This window comes from Pempheris klunzingeri, chromosome 15 (assembly GCF_042242105.1).
Source record: "Pempheris klunzingeri isolate RE-2024b chromosome 15, fPemKlu1.hap1, whole genome shotgun sequence".
In the NCBI taxonomy this organism is placed as follows: Eukaryota; Metazoa; Chordata; class Actinopteri; order Acropomatiformes; family Pempheridae; genus Pempheris; species Pempheris klunzingeri.
Window position 1 is genome coordinate 23,166,239 of NC_092026.1, and position 21,685 is coordinate 23,187,923.

Below are 21,685 nucleotides of genomic sequence, written 5' to 3' on the forward strand. Positions count from 1 at the left end.
AAAACAGACAATTCTACAACACAAATGAGAACAGACTTTTGGTCTAGCGTACCTTAACCACACCAATCATTTATCTCCCACATAAACTGATTTGAAAGTCATTGTGACTGTCAGACAGTGAAACTAGATTATTTACAAGTCAGGCACCAGGAAACAAGCAAGTACCAAACAAATGATGCTATTTTTATAGTACGTCTAGAGGTTATTCAGTCCTCCTTTTTGAATATGTACTATTCATACAATAATTCATTACTTTAGATTCACTTCATTGCACCAAACAGTTTGTCAAGTCACACTAGAAAAGTGTGTCTCAGAACTCCATGAAAGCTAAAAGCTGTTAAGTCTAAATTATCTGCAAACCCCAAACACCTCCTCCTCCCCACGACTAGAAGCCAAATAAGTCCACCAACAGTGTTGCTCTCACACATCTAGTCATTTCTGTGTGTTTTACCTGAACATCTGAGCGCGGTGGAGAAACAAAAAAAAAAAAGAAAAAGAGAGGGAGTAAGGAATATAGACAGAAACCGTTTCATCACCAAAAAGCCAGAGAGCTGTCTTGTGACTGGTCCATTGGCAGCGGCAGCAGCATTGACCTGGGCTCTGAATGGCAGCAGGAGCCCTCATCTGCATTTCCTTTCTTAGCTGGCTTGTATGTGGAAGTAACGCCCAACGGTTCCTGACTTGATGAGCTGAGCTACTCTTGACTTGGGCGAGGAAAGGAGAAAAAATCTGCGAGCTGGGTTTCTATGCACAGTGTGGGGCTGTCAGTCGAAAGGGTTGGGGGTGTTGGAGGGTGGATGAGGAGGAAGGGGAGGGGGGAGAGAACCTGGATGAAGGTCAAAATGCTGTGGGTGTCCATGCAAAAAGCAGCAGATGACAACAGTACAGCCAAGAAATGGTAAGAAATGGACGTCTTTTTCCTCTCTGGGTCCCACTGTGGAGAGCAGGGACTGTTCCAAACCATCCCAGCTACACGGGACAACTTGTTTTCATCAGTCACATTGTTAAAACGTGTTTCTAGAATTTGTTCCAATCGTAAAAGCTTTTTAAAAAAATAAAGAATTCATAGCTTGTGAAAGAATATTTATATGCACACTTTCCTCCCTAAAAAGAATTCAGTTTGCTGCACCTGGTTGTTCACATGAAAATCCTGCTCTTCAGCCCTCTGACTGGTCAGTCACTGTGTAAACCAGGTGTTTGTCAGATTGTACAGTTTGAAAAGTTACAAAGAATGTAGCTCGTCCAATTTCTACACGAGGAAGGTGTGTATTGGGGGGGGGGGGACAAGCACACTGGCCCCTCAATTTGTGTTTTACTTCCTGCCTCCCTACATAAAGGGCACACCACACTACTTCCTGCATTTCCACTGAATATTCTAGGATGTGGTTTCCACTTTAGTGGGTTGAAAAGATTCAGATTCAACTATTCTTTCTTTTTAATCTCATAAATTCTCTTTCAATGAAACTTATTCTCTAAACCTGTTTGCACATAGTTCCAGACTGCTGTTAGAAACTACAGTCACAGTCTGAGCACTTTCCTTTTTTCTGCTTTAAGCTACATGGAAATCAGTGAAGTCATGTCCTGGCTTTTCTTTAGAAGTCTTTGTGTAAGAAAATAGTCTCAGCTCAAGGTCCAGAGCTTTCAACTGCATCTCATAGTCTTCACCAGCACTGGGGTTCAGATTAGATTGTCTATGCTCAGAAGGCATCATTTGGAAAAGAGTAAAAACATAGCAACAACAGCCGACCAGCAACACCACACAAACCCTGCTGTGACATCCTGATCATACCTACAGTCGTCTTCACTGGTCAAGAGAGCAATGACAGTAAAATCAAGCACAAGTGTCTCGTTTGCTTATTGGAACACTGGTCAAATGTTGCTTCATCTGTCTGTGGTTATGTTGCATGAACAGGTTCTGTTGTTTTCTGGCTAAAAGCAGAGCATCAAGGGGGGAAAGATAAAAACATCGTACTTACCAAAAGTTCATCCATCTCCTTGTCATAAACCTAACCTCTCTACCAGGCAGAGGCAAAGGGCAGAGGAGCAAAGAAAAGAAAAGTACATATCACAAAGTATTGATGTCCCCTATGTCTCCATCAGACAATAGACAGCCCATCCAGTCCCCCTTCCCCCACTGAGTAATTTAGCCATAGTTTTCTGAATGCTTCCTAGTCAAAGTTGGAATATGGAATGAGGGGGACGGGGGCTTTGTGGCGGAAATATAATTACAGCTGCTAAAAGCTGGTGAAGGTGGAGAATGGGGGATGACATCAGACCAATTTCACACCCAGGCCTTGGATGGCCGGGCCAAGCCTGGGCCTCGCCGTGCTACGCTGATCAAAGCCTGCTGCAGCCACCCCAAAAGCCAAAAAAAGAGGGAGACTTAGCTATGCTAATCTCCAGGATAAATATATTTTAATCTTGTTAAAATACAAGTTAATGCTGCAGCTCAGTGACCAAACTTTCTGCTATAAGAGTAGAAGGATACAAGAATACAATATCAGACTTTGTCTCAAAGGGGTTTCTATTCAGCAAGTGAATGCTGAGGCTCAGAAAAACAACAGCTGAGGTTAAATTATCAAGCAGTCATACCTCTGTCATAATCCTCTCAGACACTGTAAGCTTCATGAATACATGTCTTAAAGCAGCTGATAGAGTAGCTGTGGCATATATTCTGCTTTTGATACCCATTATGCATCATTTACCTCATTTCCTTAAAAATGGTGCTCTTCTCAATTATCAATGTTCAGACTAGGATTAGTTCATTCTTCAAATATTTCTCCAAAAAAAAAAAGAGAAGGCAGAAGAATGTGATTAGTTGATAGCCCAGGAGTTACACCCATACCTCATTATTTATGTCCCAGGCCAAAGCTCATTGTCAAAATGAGCAAAACAGTGTGCCGTTGATGCAGAGAGGCAAAGTACAGAGGGGTTGATGGACATGTAGACTTTATTTCTAATCTGCAAACATTCACCTTTTTTAACTCTAACTTTCCCTAAACTCACCTGTAGACTGCTGAAAGAGAGACTCTTCTGATGTCTTTTTATGAGCGAATAAAACACCAACTAAGCAAAGTGTTTTCACATGTAGCCTTCTTAGAGGACGTCATCTAAGATGGCAGAGCAAATGAATCAAAGTATAATAGCAAGAACTCAAGTCAAGATCTAAATATTGATCTGTATCCAAATGACTTTTCACTCATTGACAAAAACAACATTGGGAGGTCATTGAAGATCAGCAGACGCACCAGCAGCTCTAGTTCGAGGAGAATTCCATTGTATTACAACTTGGGTTTTATTTTCAGAATTTTGTCCATCAGTCCATAATAATAGCAGGGAAATCTGCAGAGCCAAGAAAAGAAGTCTGACACTTTGCTCTGATCATCTCAGCCGCTTCATTTGTATGAAAAACGCTCAGTGTTCAGGAAACTGTTCACACAACCACAGCAAGTTCAGCAGCTCAAAGGTGAAGCAGGAGGCAGTTCTGTGAACTGTCTTCAACAAACAAATAGGGTTTCTCTTCTCCAGAAGTTTGACTGCTTTCTCTTTTACTCATCTGTCTGTTCACAGATCTCAGCCATGAACAGCAGACACAAATCACAGACAAACCACAAACATAAGACCCAGGTTGTATGAAACTATAATTTCCCTTTAACTAGGACTAACTAGATAACTAGCTAGACTTTGTTAGATTTCTTTCAGCAAACAGCAGCAGTGGAGGGCGGCCCCTCAGACCCCTGCTGGTAGCTTTCATAGCACACACACTCCTTAAAACAACCTGCTACCCTCTGCAGATCAAATACAAAGATCAGGTCATATCAAAGTGATACAACTCACACTGAACACTCAGCAGGAACATATCAAGTCCCACAGAAGCTTTTTTACACATCATTCTAAATGATACTCAGTCTTTGCAAGTGCAATAATCTATCTAGCACTAATCTATGAGTGAATCATTGTTCAATGTTGGTGACGAACAGACTGAGCTCCATAATACTAATTCCCAAAGAACATTTCCACCAGCGGATGTGTTTCAACCTAATCATATTAAGAATGTCAAAAGTGGACGACCCTACAAACCTGGAATCAGTTTTTGATTTTTCTTTTTACAATCAGTACCAATGTTTTTAAATGTGTGCTTTCTATAATATATGGCAGCCAATACCCAGTATGGTTAAGGTTACATCAGTACGTCACTCCTTTAACATGCTGGATAATCTCATCTTTTTTTTTCACAGACAATTTGGTCAGAGATGCAGATGTCTTATGCTAGAAGCAGCTAACGCAGCCTGCAGCAGAGATAAGCAGCAGACTACAAAGGTCTGGTGAGCTCACTTCTTTCTAACTCTACAGTCCCACATTTGTTTTTCCAATTTCAAACTTATCGTTTTCACCCCCACTCAAGTGGCACTACTTTGTCTGAAGAATAGCTCTGGAGACACCAAAGGCTTCATAAGACTTCATTCATATATGCAGTACAATGAATATTATAAGATGGTGTAAAGGTACTTTGCCTAAAAGTCTAAAAGTATCCACCTCCTGATTGGTAGATGACCCGCTCTACTTCTGAACTGCTGCCACCATTTCAGTTGTTAAACTGAGTTCCATATATATATTTATAGGAAAAACAAACATAAGGCCCCCCATGTGCTGGCAGAACAGCTTCAGTGAACTTTGGCATTGATTCTGCAAGTCTTTGGAACTTGGAAGGAGGGATAAACACCATTTCCTGATTTAGTTTTTCTTTTCAGCGTCCTACATTTCAAGAGGAAATGTCCCACGTTAGGAAATGCAGACTGGCCGAGACAACTTGACACTAACAGTATTGATATGTCTACCATTGCATTACATCTTTAGCTTTGATTAGGACACATCCTTGGGATTCCAGAGTGGTACTGGGTGTGGATTTCATGTAATGGCTTCATATTGCAATGTATTCCTGAAATATGAAATACAAGCCATGTCCCACAGTAGTCTAGTTCATCCTATCAACTCAATAGTAATGTCTTATTTAACATTTTAATTGTGTGGTGGTCCATTCATTCTAATGATGATAATAATAATAATAATAATAATAAAGCCTCTGTCAGACACCAGAAGGACTGATTTCTGTTACACACCATCACAGGCACTTTACGTCAATGTCAAAATTAAGTATATTTACACAAAAGCAAAGTACACTGGACGGAGTGTCACTGATTCCAAAGGCCTTTATGTTTTTCAAAATAGTTTTACCCATTAGTAGCAGCCATAGAGTTAATTTGGCTGCTCAGTGGTGATGGAAGGTGCACGTTATGCAACACACCCTCAATCCAACATGTTCCCATCCACCTTGACCTAATCTTCTTACACACCAACTCTTTTATAAGAGTAATAACTGAATATGTTGTGAGGAGCCTAAGTATGATGCAGTCCCTGCCACTAAACATGCTTCCCCTTAGCATATCAATGCACAGCACTCTGGCCAATCACCAACCAGCTGCTGCTATGTCTGGTCCAATCAGACAATTCTAATATCTGGACACCTGCTAGTATGTATGAGAAGACACTTATCTACAGCAGCTTGTCATACACAGAATAAAGCACAGCACTGAACTCATTGAACCCTTTGGTTTCCCTACATTCCCTCCTGTATGGACCTTTTTGTAGACATTCACAACAAAGACGGTAACAAAGAGATTACATGTTTGGATCCACAAATGATGCTCTTACTATATTGATAAACCATGAAATAACACACATTGATGTGAACTAAACACACTTGTATAATCAGTGTAGAATTAAGGCAGCAACTAACGATCAAATGTGTCATAAATTAATTTATCATTTTTAAAAATTCTAATTAATTGATCATTTCTCATCAGTCAGATAACAGTGCAGCATGCCTATGGACCAGAGCCCCATTAAAAGGCTTCAACATCTTGTTTTTTGTTTCAGTAATGGCCAAAAAGCCAAAGAAACTCTGTTTCCTGTGATAGAACGCTGAGACAAGCAGGCCATTTGGAGAATCTGGAACCAGCAAACGTTTTTAATTTTAATTTTTGCAGTACAATGTAAAAAAAATTTACATTTCAATTGTTTTTCTTGAAGCTATAAATTCACACTGTACAAACACAGCACTTTGTGTTTGTACTATGCTCATTCATGCTCAGCGGCCAGTTGATTATAGTCAGTCAGTGCTCAGAAAGCCATAAGAACCAGCAGCTGACAAAACAATACTCTGGTGTGACATCAGTGAGCGGCGTGCAGGAGCATTGATTTCAAGCCTCAGACAAAAGCTAATGTGAAAATATGGTTTTGAGAAATTTGTTCTTTTATTTATTTCAAAGGATTTGTCAACAGATTTTGTTACAGGCGTCTTTTTTTTGTAATCCACAAACCTGGTCCCATCTTTGTCCACTGAAAATATAAAACAACACTATAACTCCTCATTTGTGTGACTGTTTTCTTTACAGTAATCTGAAATCAAAAAGAGACAAAACATGAGATGTTAATCAGGCACCTACATGAATGAATAGATCAATGAAAATGTAACATACTCTTATTGTGTTGGGTTTTGTTGATTCATGACTCAAAAAAATGATTTTGTTTGCTGTTAATTAACAAGTTTCTTGTGATGGGGCCCAACATGAAGCAGTTTGTATGCTATAGAAATGTCTCAGTGTAACAGTGTTTTTCCTTAAAGTCAACACTGATTAGAACAGTAGTACATCTGCTCTGTCTTTCAACTGGTTCAGACATTCTGACAAAATGGCCTCTTTCTCATCTCTGCTGTTACTTAAGGAAGCCAGACAACAACAGGCACGATCAAATACATTGATGACTACATTGGACAAAGTCAAGTACAAGTGGGATACATCAGTTTCCATGAAAACACTGAGATGCAGAAACAAGCAAAGAGAAAACAGATTTTTCTACAACAAAGTACGAGAAGTAATTTAGCAACTTTAATACCACCAAACACGATCTTTGGATGAGTTTATTAGGCTATATTCTCCATTCGTTTCTCTAGCCTTACTCTAGAATGCCAAGCCTTTGCTCTGATCTAGGTATCGGTTGTGAGAGGAGGGGGAAGATGAATGGAAAACAAGCTGCGGTACCTGAGACTCTGTTGCATAACTCCTTGTGCACATGCTCTATGTCCTGGCTGAACAGAGAGATGATCTCATCCTCCAGCTCCTCCACGATGCTTTCACACTGAGAGCAAAACACAAGCGCAGAAGAAAGACTTGGTCTGGGGGAAACAGCTGAGATGGCTCGGCTATGTATATACAACACACACACACACACGCGCGCGCGCACACACACACACACACACACACACATTGTGTCTTTCTGCACAATGGTGGGCATGCCGTTTGCAGGGCGGTGGCCATGTTTCCCCTGTCTGCCAAACTGTTCAGCCATTTTGACAACTCGATGGTCACACTGCTCTGCCACAACTGCTCTGCTTCGCTGGCTGCTTGATATTCTGTTCAGCCTGTGATCCTTGTTCTGATTGGATTCTTATTTGAGTGATTTCAGCAAGTAGTTCTGGTGAGAATTTGTATTTCTTTTTATCGAAGAGGAACCTAACAATTTGTAAAAGCAAGAATATGGATATATATTTTAGCTCCAATGTATCACATGAACTGAGCAGCAGAATCAGGTTTGGATCCTGAATCCCATTTTGACTGCAGCTCATAATTATTTACATTTACTTGGGCTTTGAAATATTGACATTTGCAGGTCTGTTTGTAAAAACCAGACCTACAAGGTGTATAGCATGGCACACAAGCAAATATAATTAAGATGATGAAAAGAGGCACAAAACACAAATGAAAGCCTTTGAGATGAAACAATAAACTGGTTCTCTTCTTTTCTACATGACTTTTTCCACAGTTTCACTCTATTGTCCTGATCCTAACAGGATTTTTATTTATCCATTTTATTTATGCAACGATTCAATTTAAAGAGGTTATTTGGAAACCTCTTTTGTATGGGCGGCCATTATATTAGAATATATTAAAACATCACACATACAGAACAAGTACAGGACCAAGAAAAGACATTTCTTTTAAACGTAGAAACTCACATGTCTAGCAGACTTCACACACAAACTCAGCCATGGATTAAGTTGGTCCTGGTCTGCACATGCCTCCAACCCACACGTCCCTAAATTATTTCCCAAATACAATCATTTCTACAGTTTAATTAGCACGTAGTTTTGCACTCACTGCGAATTTCAGGGCGTTCTGTATCTCGGGTCCATCAAAATGGAAGTTTTTAAAGTCAGGGAAGTCCCCGGTGGCCCCACTGCCCCTGGGAGCAAACCTCATGTACTGTTTGTGCTGTGTGTCGGGATCCACGTGGAGGGCGTAGTCACTCATGCTGTTGCACACATCATCAAGGAGCTCACTGAGGTAAGTCTCTGAGCGAGCAAGAGGTACCTGGCCACACAAGCAACAGAGGGGAGGAGAACAAGGAGGTCACACACAGGCCGTTTGATGACACGAGTGTACCAACGTTAGGCTCTACATCTTTCATCATGTGACATTCCTCTTAGTAATCCAGTGTCTCCTATACTAAATTAAATGCATGCCTCTGAACATTGATTAAACACATGTAGACCAAGCTGGAAATAAAATATGTTAAAAATACACATTTCACACAAATCTGACCTGTGTCAGTGCTTATAGTGAGGAAAAGAAAAGCCTCATTATAAACCACTGTGATGTGTCCGTCCTCCTCAGAGCATGGGTTGTCCCGGTGTCTGCTGTGTTACATCACACGGCTGTAGTGTGGGTCAGCAGGGTGACCTCTTGTTTCCGCTGTTTTCTCCGTCCTCACTAGCATACCTCACCCTCCAACTTTGACTTTTAACCTGTGTATACCCTTTCCACCTCTCCATCTAAACCGTCACTGCCCTCTTTCCCCTCTGAGGACAAACAGTGAGGCGGTGGTGTCTAGACAGGTCATGACAGGTGCAGCGCCCTGCTCCAACCATCCCATGAAGGAGCTTGGGTGACAGAGGTAACGCCCAGGGGGTGAGGGCCTGAGGATGGGATAATGAAAAGGGTGACGGGTTCTATACACCTCAGAGTGGGCTGGAAAAAGGGAGGGGTTGGTTTCCCAAGAGCGGTAGGGTTGGTGGGGGAGATGGGAGAAGTAGGAGGCCTCAACAGAAGCCAAGTGCAGGGTAAACAGCTCATCTTCTTAGCCCCCGCTTTTGCGCCTTCTTCTCTGCCCATTTATCCCCCCTCCATCCTCCAATGATCAAAGGAGGAAATCTTCCTTGTCTTCTTTGGTCAAAAGGTGGCAGGGTGGGGGTGGGTGTGTTGGGGTGAAAGGCACAGGGAGTATTTTGCAGCATGATGTTGTAACAATGTAGATATACTATTCCATGACCTGCTTTTAGAATAGGCTGTATTCCCTTTACATTACACACACACACACACACACACACACACACACACAGACAGACACACACACACTATTCGATTTGAGATGTCACTGAATGACAAAGGGCCTCTCTGCCATCTGTTCAAATCCTTCCTTTGCATTCTCTGTTCTTCTGCTTCTTCCTCTGCATGGCAGTGTGTTTATTTATGAAGGGACGATGCTCATTCCTCTCCACCATGTACACATCATGCAAATATGCCAGATTTAGTTCCTGCACAGTAACAAGCAAGTCACTAATCAATCTCCCCCAACTCTTTGACTTCTGATTCGTTCAGCAGAAGATCCCTTGAGCTTGACAACGCTGTTGTGCTGAGGAGGAAGGAAGTTGGGCGGTAAACAGAACGTGTTACAGCACAGGGCCAAAGGTTAGAGGGCGAGCACCGAGGGATACAGGGCACCCGGGCCAATAATGATGAGGTTCACCTATCAATCAAAATGTGCTTGTGATGGCTTTGACACCAGTGGTGACATTTCATTCACTGAATGAGTGAAATTAGTTTTTATATCTTGCATATTTGTGGGCTATGATGTGCTTATTTTCATTATCTACTGAAGGGGACATTACATTTAGTCTAAAAATGCCAGAAAATTCTTCAAAATTACGGTCACAATGTCATTAAGCTCATGTCGACATTTAAATGTGTTGATATTCAAAATATTTTGTTTCCCGTCATTAAAAAAGAAGCAGCTAATTCTTTTTGCACAAGAAGTTACTTGTACTATTAAGCTACTCAAACAATTGTTTGTGAGTGATTTTCTGATGATTGACCAATCTTCTCTACTCCTCAAGGTCTGCTTACTGACTTTTACTTAAGCTTTCAACCACACCTTATTGTCTTTGTCAGCATATGGAGCTTCACTTGTCATGGAGATGGCTTAGTGGCCATTATTTGTATTCATAATTTTCACATTTTCACAGTTTATTTTGTCAAAGTAATACTTCCGAGGTCATGACATTGGGTAAATTAAATGCAAGAGATAGCATTACTAAACTACTTTTGTTGGGCAATTGATTTGTAATATCGTCATTGTTTTTATTTCATTTCTGACTGGGTCGCCAGTGTCTTTTTCTGTAAAAATAAATTACAAATGTTCAATATTATTATCATCTATTATTATTTATGCATTATCATGTAAGTAGCATTTACATGTTGCAGCTGCCCAAGCTGAAGCTAATTTTATTTTATATAGTGTTGGATATACATGACAGCATGTACTCCATCTATCAGGTTAATGTAAAGGGGAAGTTATAGTTATATTTTTATTGTCTAAGCTCTTATGATCTAACAATATAAGAACTGGGGGCCGAAATGTGTTTTCCATCATATACGCATTTCATAAAATTGAGTTTGAAATTTAAATTCCGACTAAATCCTCAATCTAATGCAAACCCTACTAAAAAAGAAAAACTCCTTTCCCCCTCCTGACAATAAAACCACGTCGGTCCATCTCAGCCTGTGTGCTTGGGTCTGAGTCATTATCATGCCATGCAACAAAATGGTTTGGAATTAAACCCCTTCCTTGCCAGTCGGAGCCTTGTGAAAGGGAGCTGTCAGTCACAGCGTTGTTTGAAGAATGGGGCAGGGGGGTTGGTGGTGGTGGTGTTGGTAGGGGGAAGCGACCGGTTGGGACAGAGAATAGGCTTCTCAGGGATGCTATCCTCCATTCAATTCCCATTGGACAGGGAGCCATTATTGCACCACTGTGGACAGGGCCCTTTCAATTTCATTGTCCTGGTGATGTGGGCCAATGAAGACCCATAAATTATTATTATTATTATTATTATACTAATAAGATTATTATTATTATTATTATCATCAGTCATTGTCATTATTGTTATTATTATTATTGTTATTATCTTTTTACAAGTATAACAATGCCACTTCATCATGACAAGAGAGATACTGAAGCCGTTTGTAATTAGCAGGCAATTCTGCCTGTAAATGATATGCATCCTCAGAATATCATTAAATCATAGCCTAGAGCTAGTTAATGTTTGCAATTTGGAAAATAGGAGAGAGCTGGTGGGGCCTGGCCCTGAGCTTGAATGCAATAGGGCACGGTTTGGGGAAATAAACCTGGGTGCTTACATGAGTCAAATGAGAACATCAATATCAATCCGGAGTCAGGACGTGGGTCGCTTAACTTAGCATGAAGACTTGAAACGTGGAGAAACTGCTAGCCTGGCTCTGTCAAAGGGGGGGAAATGTAGTTTTAGAGGGAGCTACATGCTGGAACTATTTCTCAGTGGGAAGTCAGTGAGGGATCAAGCCCTTGTTGCTGTGCCTTGGGATCTCAAAGAACAGCATGAGCCTCTGTACACCATCCCAAATTCAAAAATACATCTACAAGCACCTCTACAGCTCATCACTCAAGATGTTGTGTCTCATGTGTTTAATTCTTTCATAACCAGAAGTAAAAAATAACTCAAGCTTCGGTTTTTAGGGACTTCTGTAACTATTTCTTGACAGAATGTGCTGCTTCCTGGAAACTTGTCACAGTGAGGTTGTCAAGTTGGGTAGCCTCATGCAGAGACCAAAACCTACCCGATACAGCATCCCACACAACAGCAAGAGACTCCAGTGTACTGTACTCCTGTGTGCAGATAAAAGAAACATGTGCTGATGAGCTTTAGAGTGTTGGCAGGTAGTTTTTTGAACTTTGGAGTGCATCCAAAGGGTGAACAGGTTTTCTCTCATTCTTTCCCTCTTTTTCTCTAATCCTAAACAAACTGTATTCTGTTCAAGCTCTGCAGTTAACACAGACATGAGATTATTATAAATCCTTTCATCTCACTCTTAGAAAGCAAATAAGTGCATTTCTCAGAATGGTCAACTATTCCTTTAAGAACACCAAAGAAAGAAAATGGATTTAAAAGAAATCATTAAACTGCATGTCACCTCATCCAGTCACATCTCTGGGCCATGATATTATGTGTCACTGTGTCAGTGTGCCATTGTGCATCCCCTCATTCTCAATGCATGACTTCCCACCGATCACTATGAGATCAGCTCGCTGCTCCAACTAAGTTCAATGTCTTTGGAGGCCTTAAATGTGTCATTGTTGCAGCAGGCAGGTTTAACTTTTGTGCCACAGAGCAGCCCCATGCCCCCAGGAAGTCCTACTGTGAGGAGGCCAAAGAGCAGAGCCTTAAAACCTGCAAATCCTCCTCAGTGATGGCATCTAAGCAGTGACATCCCTCCCTCTCCGATTCACACTAGGTCAAAAGCTGCTGAAAAGGAGGGAGCCGGGAGGGCATGGGATCAAGGTTTGGCTTCTTCTGTGGCTCAGTAACATTTGATTGACCAAACAATGCAACAGGTGGAGGTTAGTGTCAGCTAAGGGTAGAGGAGGAGCTCATCTCTGGAGAAACCACACTATCGTGGTCTGGTGACTATAGCATGATAACAACCCAAACATGGATCTGGGCTGTAGTAATGCATTCAAAAAACTTGGTGTCTGTACACCAGAGAGCTGGAGAAGACACTTTAGACCAATACGGGGAAATGTATTTTTTCACACAAATCATGGAGTAAGGTGTCAGTTGCCAAGTTGCACAACAATGTTAGAAATATTAAAAATAGAATTAAAACAGGGACCCTAGAAAGACAGTAATTAACATGAACTGATATTTGTTCTTGTACATTTGGTTCCAGAACTGTTGCATTTGTCATTTAAATAAACAGCAAAGTGTTTGTAGAGGAGGTAAAAGACTGAACACCAAGGGTCTCAGACAGAGGCACTTACACACAAACACACAGCTGGGGGGGGGAAATAAAATCTAAGCAGGACCACAGGGGGCAAAAGAAGAGTAGGTAGCATATAGATATAGATTATTAGCACCATGAAGGACACTTCTGTTTGGATCTTCTATCTGGACGACATAACTGCAGTATTCACCATGAGTTCAAATGTGATTTTATATATAAATACATATTATATATACTGTTGCACTCAAACTTATTTAACCCCCATTGCACATTAGATATTTTAGCAAAATTTACAAACTTTCAGCTGTGTTCAATTGAACAATTTAAACAAGAACAATATAAATAGCTCAACACAACTAATATTACAGTTGGTCTCTCCAATTCTAATGATCCCTCATAATAGTACTCAATTTGCAAATGAGGTGTTGTCAGTCTGTCCAGTTAGGAAGTATGAGCAATTGTGAATCAGTTTCACCTGTTTTGGTGCAAAAGAAAGTGACAACAGGTGCACTGGAGAGGCAACAGCAAGACAACCCCCCCAAAAAGGGAATGGTTTTACAGGTGGTGGCCACAAACAGTTGTTCTCTCCTCATCCTTCCTGACTGATTCTCTATTTTGCTAGTGTCCTTGTCACTACTGGTAGCATGAGGTGGTACCTGTTGCCCATTCAGGTTGCTGTGTCTCTCAGCACAGTCTCAACAGCATGGAGGAGATACCAGGAGATGTGCAAGTGTGCTACACAAGGAGAGCTGGACAGGGCCTTAGAAGGGCATGAAGCAGCAGTGCTCTCACTGGGCACATGTGACAGACATGAAAGAGTCCGGAGATGCCATGGTGAACGTTATCCTGCCTGCAACATCATCCAACATGGCTGGTTTGAAGGTGGGTCAATGGTGGTCTGGGGAGGCATATCCTTGGAGGGCCGCACAGACCTCCACGTGCTAGCCAACTCTACCCTGACTGCTTTTAGGTACTGGGATGAAATCCTCAGAGCCATTATCAGGTGCAGTGGGCCTTGGGGTCCTCCTGGTGCAGGACGATGCCCGGCCTCATGTGGCCAGAGTGTGTAGGCAGGTCCTGGATGACGAAGGCATTGATGCCATTGACTTGCCCTCATGTTCCCCAGACCTGAATCAAATTGAGACCCTCTGGGATGTTATGTATCCGTGCATCCGACGCCACCAAGTAGCGTCACAGACTGTCCAGGAGCTCACTGATGCCCTGATCCAGTTCTTGGAGGAGCTCCCCCAGGACACCATCCACCGTCTCATCAGGAGCCCAGATGTTGTTGGGAGTGCAAACAGGCACGTGGGGGCCATACACACCACTTAGTCACATTATGAGTTTCTGTGATGACGTTCACTCAAGTTGGATCAGCCGGTGATTTCAATTTAGATTTTCGGTGTGATTTTGAATCCGGCCCTCTGTGGTGATTTTGGTTTTCACTGATCGTTGTTACGCCATTTTTTCTCCATTTCCATTCTCAACGAATTAGACAATGACAGTAAAGATTTTGAACTTGAATATTTAGTTCATCTTCAGTTCAAGACCTGATGTGTGATTTAAGTGTTCATCTGAGCAACATGCACACACACACACACACACACACACACACACACACACACAAAAAAAAGTCAGGGATATTCAGCTTTCAGGTGAAATTTCAGGATGAACCTAAAATGCATTCTAACCTTTCCAGGTGAACTTTTGAATGCACATGTCCAACTGTTCAGTGTCTCAGTACTTTTTGCACAAGATGAAGAAATCACCAGTGCATGCTTCTACTTAAATGCCCTATTTTCATGATATAATATCACTGTAGCATTAACTTTTTACATTTTCCATAAATTTCACCTGAAAGTCGAATATCCCTAACTTTTTGTGAGTAGTGTGTGTGTGTGTGTGTGTGTGTGTGTTTCTGTGCTGTCTTTTAACCCAGCCTTTTCTGGCCACCTCATAACAGACAGGCCCGTAGACTATGGAGGGTGTCCAGATTGTTTTTTTAAAATAAGGAAATGTCTTGGGTGCACAGAAATACTGATCCAAATACTATGATTGGGAGGACTGAAATTACCATCGTGCTCGAAACTGAAACCCACGTTAAACAAATGTTTAGTGTTTGGACTTTTCAAGCTCCAGCACCATATCCGATATTTCCCACAAAGCAACAATATGGCATTTTTCATTAGACCCTGCCAGCCTGTTAGCCACCCACCTGTTTCAGCCTCCACACTCACAGTCTGTTACACAGGCTTTGTCATGAATAAGTAGTCTGCTGACATCACCATGACTTCATAGACTTGACAAAGATCATCAGACTACACTCACATATAACATATCATTCATACAGGGGGTATCTCATCGGATTGGAGGAATGTGTTCACAAAGATCACAAAGAACACTTGTTACTGCCAGGTCTGAACAACACTGCTTGACTACATATTACTCACTTATTCTACTCACATCTAACGAGGACAGATGAGTGGTAAGGAGAGGGCATATTCACCTGTACATCAGTATTAGTATGCTGTACCTTTCTGTCTGTCGTGCTTCCATCAGCGTTGAGTCTAAACCCGCTGATGTTAATGGTTTTCTTTGGGTCCACCTGACTGATTGAGTAGTTCAGTTCATCCGCAATTGCCATGCATGCTGGGAAACACAGGTAAACCTCAGTGATTACAACAAGACAAGCTACAGCTCATTGTCAGGAATGTACAATACATACAGTTTATATACAATAAACTGTATATGTATACAGTTTATATTTATTTGTGTAACTTTTTTGGTTTCCTATTGTCATATCTATACTGTGAACACACATTTATAGGTATGATAACAGTCAGAAGATGGGATCACAACACATCCAGTCAGAACACTGGTGACTTACCAGAACAGTAGAGCAGCTCGTCTCTCTTCCCCTGAGTGCTGCTGACAAACACAGACAGCACCATCACAGTCATCTGAATAATCCAAAAGGCCATACTGATAACCTAACAGGACAGACAGGCAGACAGTTACTGAATAAGGACAGTCTGAAAAGACAGCAGCACAAACTCAAGTCTAATATCACATCTTTATGTGCTTAGAGGTCTCAATTAACAACAGAGAAAATTACTTTCATTAATATGACCCTTTTCCATTTATTTGAATTATCAACCAGAACATGTGCTGGGTAATAAGTCACTATCATTTATTTATTATTTACTTTATATTTGCATTGTGAGGAATATAGCATGGAGAACTACTCTGTGTGTATCTGTAACTTTCCACACAAAGACTGACTAAAAGCTCCAGAACCACTTTCAACTTTAAGAGCCTCGCCCCTGAGTGTTTGCTCAAGGCTTTGCTGTAACTTGCTGACTTATATTAGATCCCTCTCGCCCACAGTCAGCTGGGATCGACCCTGAAGGACGAGCGGTATAGATGATGGATGGATGATATGAGATCCTCCTTCCTCACATGAACACAGTGACACTGTCATGGACACTAGCATCTGCCTGACAGTTGAGCCAAAACTACTTTATCCATTGAACACTTGACACATGAACGTGTGGGAAAGACACGGAACACTCTCTCCATGTTTCCCTCCTGTATCCTCCTCCTGTGTCCTCTGTCCATGAGACAGGTGCACCACAGAACTAATGGACTCAGTTCTACTCTGTTCCGGGCTGCTCAGTGTCCTGGACACATGCCGAATTGTACGCTGACTCACTTCGAACCGTAATATATATCACATTCTGTTTTTGCCTCAGCGGTCGTTGGCCAGTACTGAAGGCCACATTAAATCACTATATTTCGCAGCGAGGTCTGGTAGTCCGGCTAGCGGACAGCTCGTCTTACCTGTCGAGCAGAACAAGCTCCACAGCGACTGGTTCGGACTCTCTGCTCGGACCACAAGGCTGAGTGCTCATGAGCCCCTTTGGTACACGTTTAGTATCAGAGCACAACTTACTGATCTCTCATCAGCACTGACAGGTGTTACTACAGTACAAGTTTTACATTTCCGGTCATATCTTTCAAAGTAAAATATTCTAAAATCAACTACTAGCAATATCACACGGGATTGAGGTGGCAGTTTACAAGTAGGAAGTGATTTTAGAAAGAAGTGAGTATAAATTGTTTTCTTGCAATGTTTTTATCGTATTCTCCAAAACAAGACGATTTGTGGTGTAATACTGAAGGCGCTTTACGTCACTTCCGCCCTCACTCCACCTGGATCCTTCTCACTTGACACCCTAAACGGTAAAACCTGGGATCTGAACGTGCCCGGCTGTGCTGCAGCCACGTTCAGTCACACGTCGGCCTGGTGGACCAATCAGGTTCCAGACTTCAAGACCACAGACCAATCACAGGCCGGCAGGATGACTGCTGTCTGGCGTGTGATGACACAGGAAAAAACAAAGTTCAGTGATTGGAGAAGTAGATTATCAGAATGAGAATCAGAATTACTTTAATAATCCCCAGGGGGAAACACACAGCTCCAAAAGAATAAGAATAAACTTCAAACACAAAGTAAAAATATAAATATATAAAGTATGTATAAAAAATGATGTATAATAATAATAATAATAATAATAATAATAATAATAATAATAATACCACTAATAATAATAATAATAATAATAATGAAAATAAATAATAATAATAATAATAATAATAATAATGAAAATAAATAATAATAATAATAATGAAAATAAATAATAATAATAATAATACCACTAATAATAATAATAATGAAAATAAATAATAAAAATAATCTACAATAACATGTACACACAGAGTGAGGAGTTGTATTAATAATAATAATAATAATAATAATAATAATAATAATAATAATAATAATAATAATAATATACAACAATATATACACTCAAAGTGAGGAGTTGTATAGATTAATGGCCACATGGCCTGTGGCGCTCTGTAGTGCATCGTGGTACAATTAGTCTGGCACTGAAAGAACTCCTATATCTAACCAGCACTTCATGGAGAGGGTTGGACACATTGTCCAAAATAGCTCCCACTTTGTGAAGCATTCTCCTCTCTGACACCACCGTTAGAGAGTCCAGCTTCACTCCTACAACATCACCGGCCCTGCGGATCAGTCTGTTCAGTCTATTGACGTCCTCTACCCTCAGCCTGCTGCCCCAGCATACCACAGCATAGAAGATAACACTGGCTACCACAGACTCATAGAACATCCTGAGCAGAGTCCTGCAGATGTTGAAGGACCTCAACCGCCTCAGAAAATAGAGGCGGCTCTGGCCCTTCCTATAAAGGGCATCAGTGTTCCTCCCCCAGTCCAGTTTGTTATCAATGTGTACCCCCAAGTACTTATAATCCTCAACAACATCCGCACTGACCCCCTGAATGAAAACAGGGGACACCGGCACCTTGGTCCTCCTCAGGTCCACCACCAGTTCCTTTGTCTTTGTCACATTGAGCTGTAGATGGTTCTGCTCACACCATGTGACAAAGTTGTCCACAACAGCCCTGTACTCGACCTCATCACCCTTGCCGATACAGCCAACCACCGCTGAGTCATCAGAAAACTTCTGGAGATAACAGGTCTCCGTGCAGTAGTTGAAGTCCGTGGTGTAGAGGGTGAAGAGGAAAGGAGAGAGGACAGTCCCCTGATGGCGGGGTCCACCTGCATCGCTGACATCTTCTCACCCAGTAGACCTGGGCTGATGGTGTTGAAAGCACTGGAGAAGTCAAAAAACATGACTCTCACAGAAGAGAAGGGTGTCTGTACCCGGGCTATGGCGGAGTGGATGACGCCACACGCCGAAGTCGGGTTGGCAGAAGGAGGAATGTAAACAGTCACCACAACAACATGTGAAAACTCCCGTGGCAGATAATATGGATGAAGACCAACAGCAGACAGTTCAATGTCCGGGCTGCAGATGCGCTCCTTGATAGTAATATGAGCAGGACTGCACCACCTGTTGTTCACCAGAACAACAGGTGGTGCAGAATTCTTGAATCATTGGGTCTAGACCTGCTCTTTATGGAAGGCATCTTGAGATAACATTTTGTTGTGAATTGGTGCTATATGAATAAAGACTGACTGACTGAGGTAATCCGTGATCCAGGACTACATCAGAGGCAGTCTTTGGAGAACAAAAGTTGCTTTTGGTCACAAAAAACCAAGATGGCGACACCTATAAAGCAAAACTGGGTGATGTGATGGCTCCATCCACTTCTTCTATACAGTCTATGGTTAAAACAACTGAAGATAAAGCTACAGTTTTTGTTGTACTTGATAAAACACAGGCTAGATGTATTTAATTTAACCTAATTTCACTTTATAACTACAACAACTATATGGACTAGATTTTCAAGACATCTGGTTCAGATATCCATGGTGCCAGACAGTGATTCCATTTTCCATGTTAGTGGTTCCCTGAGCTCTCCTCTAGTGCCACCAGCAGGTCAAAGTTTTATTAATTCAATGAAATATCTCAGCATCTAGTGTATATATGTCAAACTCGGAGGTAAACCTGTGTGTTTTGTTTGTGGAGCTGATGTGGCCATAATTGAAGAATATAAATATAGGACGACACTATGAGACAATTAAAAATTCTATTTATTTTATTGAGGAAAAGTTGTTGAAGTTTGGCTGTTTAAATTCATATTATATTATATTATATACTATAATAAAAGAGTCACTATTAGAGTCTTCACTAAATGTTGAGCCCGTTTGGCCCGCGACTTAGACTGTGTTTTAAATTCTGGCCCTTTCTTTGGTTTGACCCCCCTGATCTAGTGGATAGATTGGCTCAAAATGTCATTCAGAAATCCATGTTCCCCCAACGTTGTAATAACTTTGGTGATGCTCTGAATTTTCATCAGTTCAAAATTTGAATTTGTCCAATACTTAATGGCAGAATAAAGCCAATTCAGCCTAGAGACATTCCTCTTGGCTGATTCTCTTTACTTTCAAATAGCACATTTCGGCATGCTAAAATAGCCCTTCTCAACTCGACTCAAGCCAGCTGATGATGATGCCCTATCCTGTCAAATCCCCATTGGCTGTTTCTTGAAAATAAGGCACGTTACCAGTTTCAACATCCAATCAACTCGTAGCAAAGTCAGCAAACAGAGTCATCTGGTCAAAAGGGAGTTTTGGCTGGTAGACAGAGACTCTGTATGATGGAACTGCACTGGGAATTGTATTTGTAAAAGTTATTATGAATGTTGTGTGAAAACAAATACTTCGATCTCACAAAAACTAAAAAGAGAACTGAACACTCCTGCTGTTAAATCTTTACACTGACTTATAGAGTGGATTTTAAAGTAAAATACTCTTCTGTAACTCCTGGGTCCACAGATCTTTAGGAAGCATTTAGCTGGTTGAACCTCATCAGAAGCAAATGCATTGAAGCAGCTGCAATACTGCCCACAAAACCCCTACCGCTCCACCACCCACTCCAACCCTGGCCACTGTCATATCTGAATTAGAAACTTGTTTCCTGGCCGTGATTGAGGCCAATGAAATTGTCCCAATTAAATTGGTCTCAATCACCTTTTCAACAAAAAAAAAAATGGCGGCTTTCTTTTAAATGGCGGCTCAATGACACATTGGAGGCTCCTCAGCATTATTCCTCCCCCAGCACTATATGAACACCAGAGCACCTCTATGTAACAGTTCAGACATTTCTCCACAGTCAACCTTAGATAAACAGTATCACAATGGATTGTGTTTACTGCTCTGCTAATGCAGACAAAGCCCCCCCCCCCGCTGGAGAGATGTGTTGATGAGTTAGAGCAGCCTCTCTATATGAACACTCCATTAGATGTCACAGGCAGTCAACATATGGAGCGTTTCCACTAGTACCTACCCAGCTCTACTCGGCTCGAATCGACTCGACTTGACTCGGTTTGGTTGCATTTCCATTACAGTAGTGTACCACTTCAAAGTGGGCGGGGTTGTCTTAGCAAGGCGGCCGTGATTTGTATACGGCACAAACAAACACAACTAAGGACATGGAGTGTTTGGTTTGTGTGTATCCGTTCACCTCGTTCACAGAAATAATAAAACCAAACCAAACCATGTCGAGTCGAGTCGAGTCGAGTTGGAGCTTCTGCCTTCACCCCTCCCTCCTATCAGCCAGACTTCAACCCTCTTTTAGAGAGGTGGCTGCCAGCTCTTCCACATTGACTGGGGGACTCGTGCAACTGACACTTTTCACATCCTGTCACACCACACGTCCATTTTCTTTTTAAGTTTTAAGTGCCACACTGTCTAAATATTAAAGATCTATTTCTAAATAAAGAAACAGGGCTGATTTGAGGCAAACAAACTACTAAACTAAATGAGTGCAGATACATTCTCCACAGGTTGCAGGGCTTACTGAATAGTTGATGAGAATGAAAATGATGTGAAGTACATGCTGTGGCCTTCACAGTCACCAGATCTATCGTAGAATCTGGAGCTATGTTTTAGACAGAACTCTCCCCCACCATCATCAAAACACCAAATGAGGGAACATCTTTTAGAAAAAAGCTAAAAAAGCTAAAAGGTGTCCTGCATA

General features: G+C 41.5%; 1 protein-coding gene across 2 annotated transcripts; it reads right to left on the minus strand.

Moving 5' to 3' along the window:
• Positions 1-6,052: 6,052 nt before the first annotated feature.
• Positions 6,053-17,129, minus strand: cnpy1 (canopy FGF signaling regulator 1). 2 transcript variants are annotated; one of them, XM_070845349.1, is made up of 6 exons: positions 16,992-17,129; positions 16,039-16,141; positions 15,685-15,800; positions 8,217-8,429; positions 7,101-7,197; positions 6,053-6,459 (listed from the first exon to the last, which is right to left on the minus strand). In XM_070845349.1, the coding sequence occupies exons 2-6, from the start codon at positions 16,130-16,132 to the stop codon at positions 6,419-6,421; spliced, it is 561 nt and encodes a 186-aa protein (XP_070701450.1). In that variant the 5' UTR covers positions 16,133-16,141; positions 16,992-17,129; the 3' UTR covers positions 6,053-6,418. The 2 variants fall into 2 exon arrangements, with proteins under 2 accessions (XP_070701450.1, XP_070701449.1); XM_070845348.1 differs by having other exon boundaries at positions 15,658-15,800.
• Between the last annotated feature and the right edge of the window lie 4,556 nt (positions 17,130-21,685).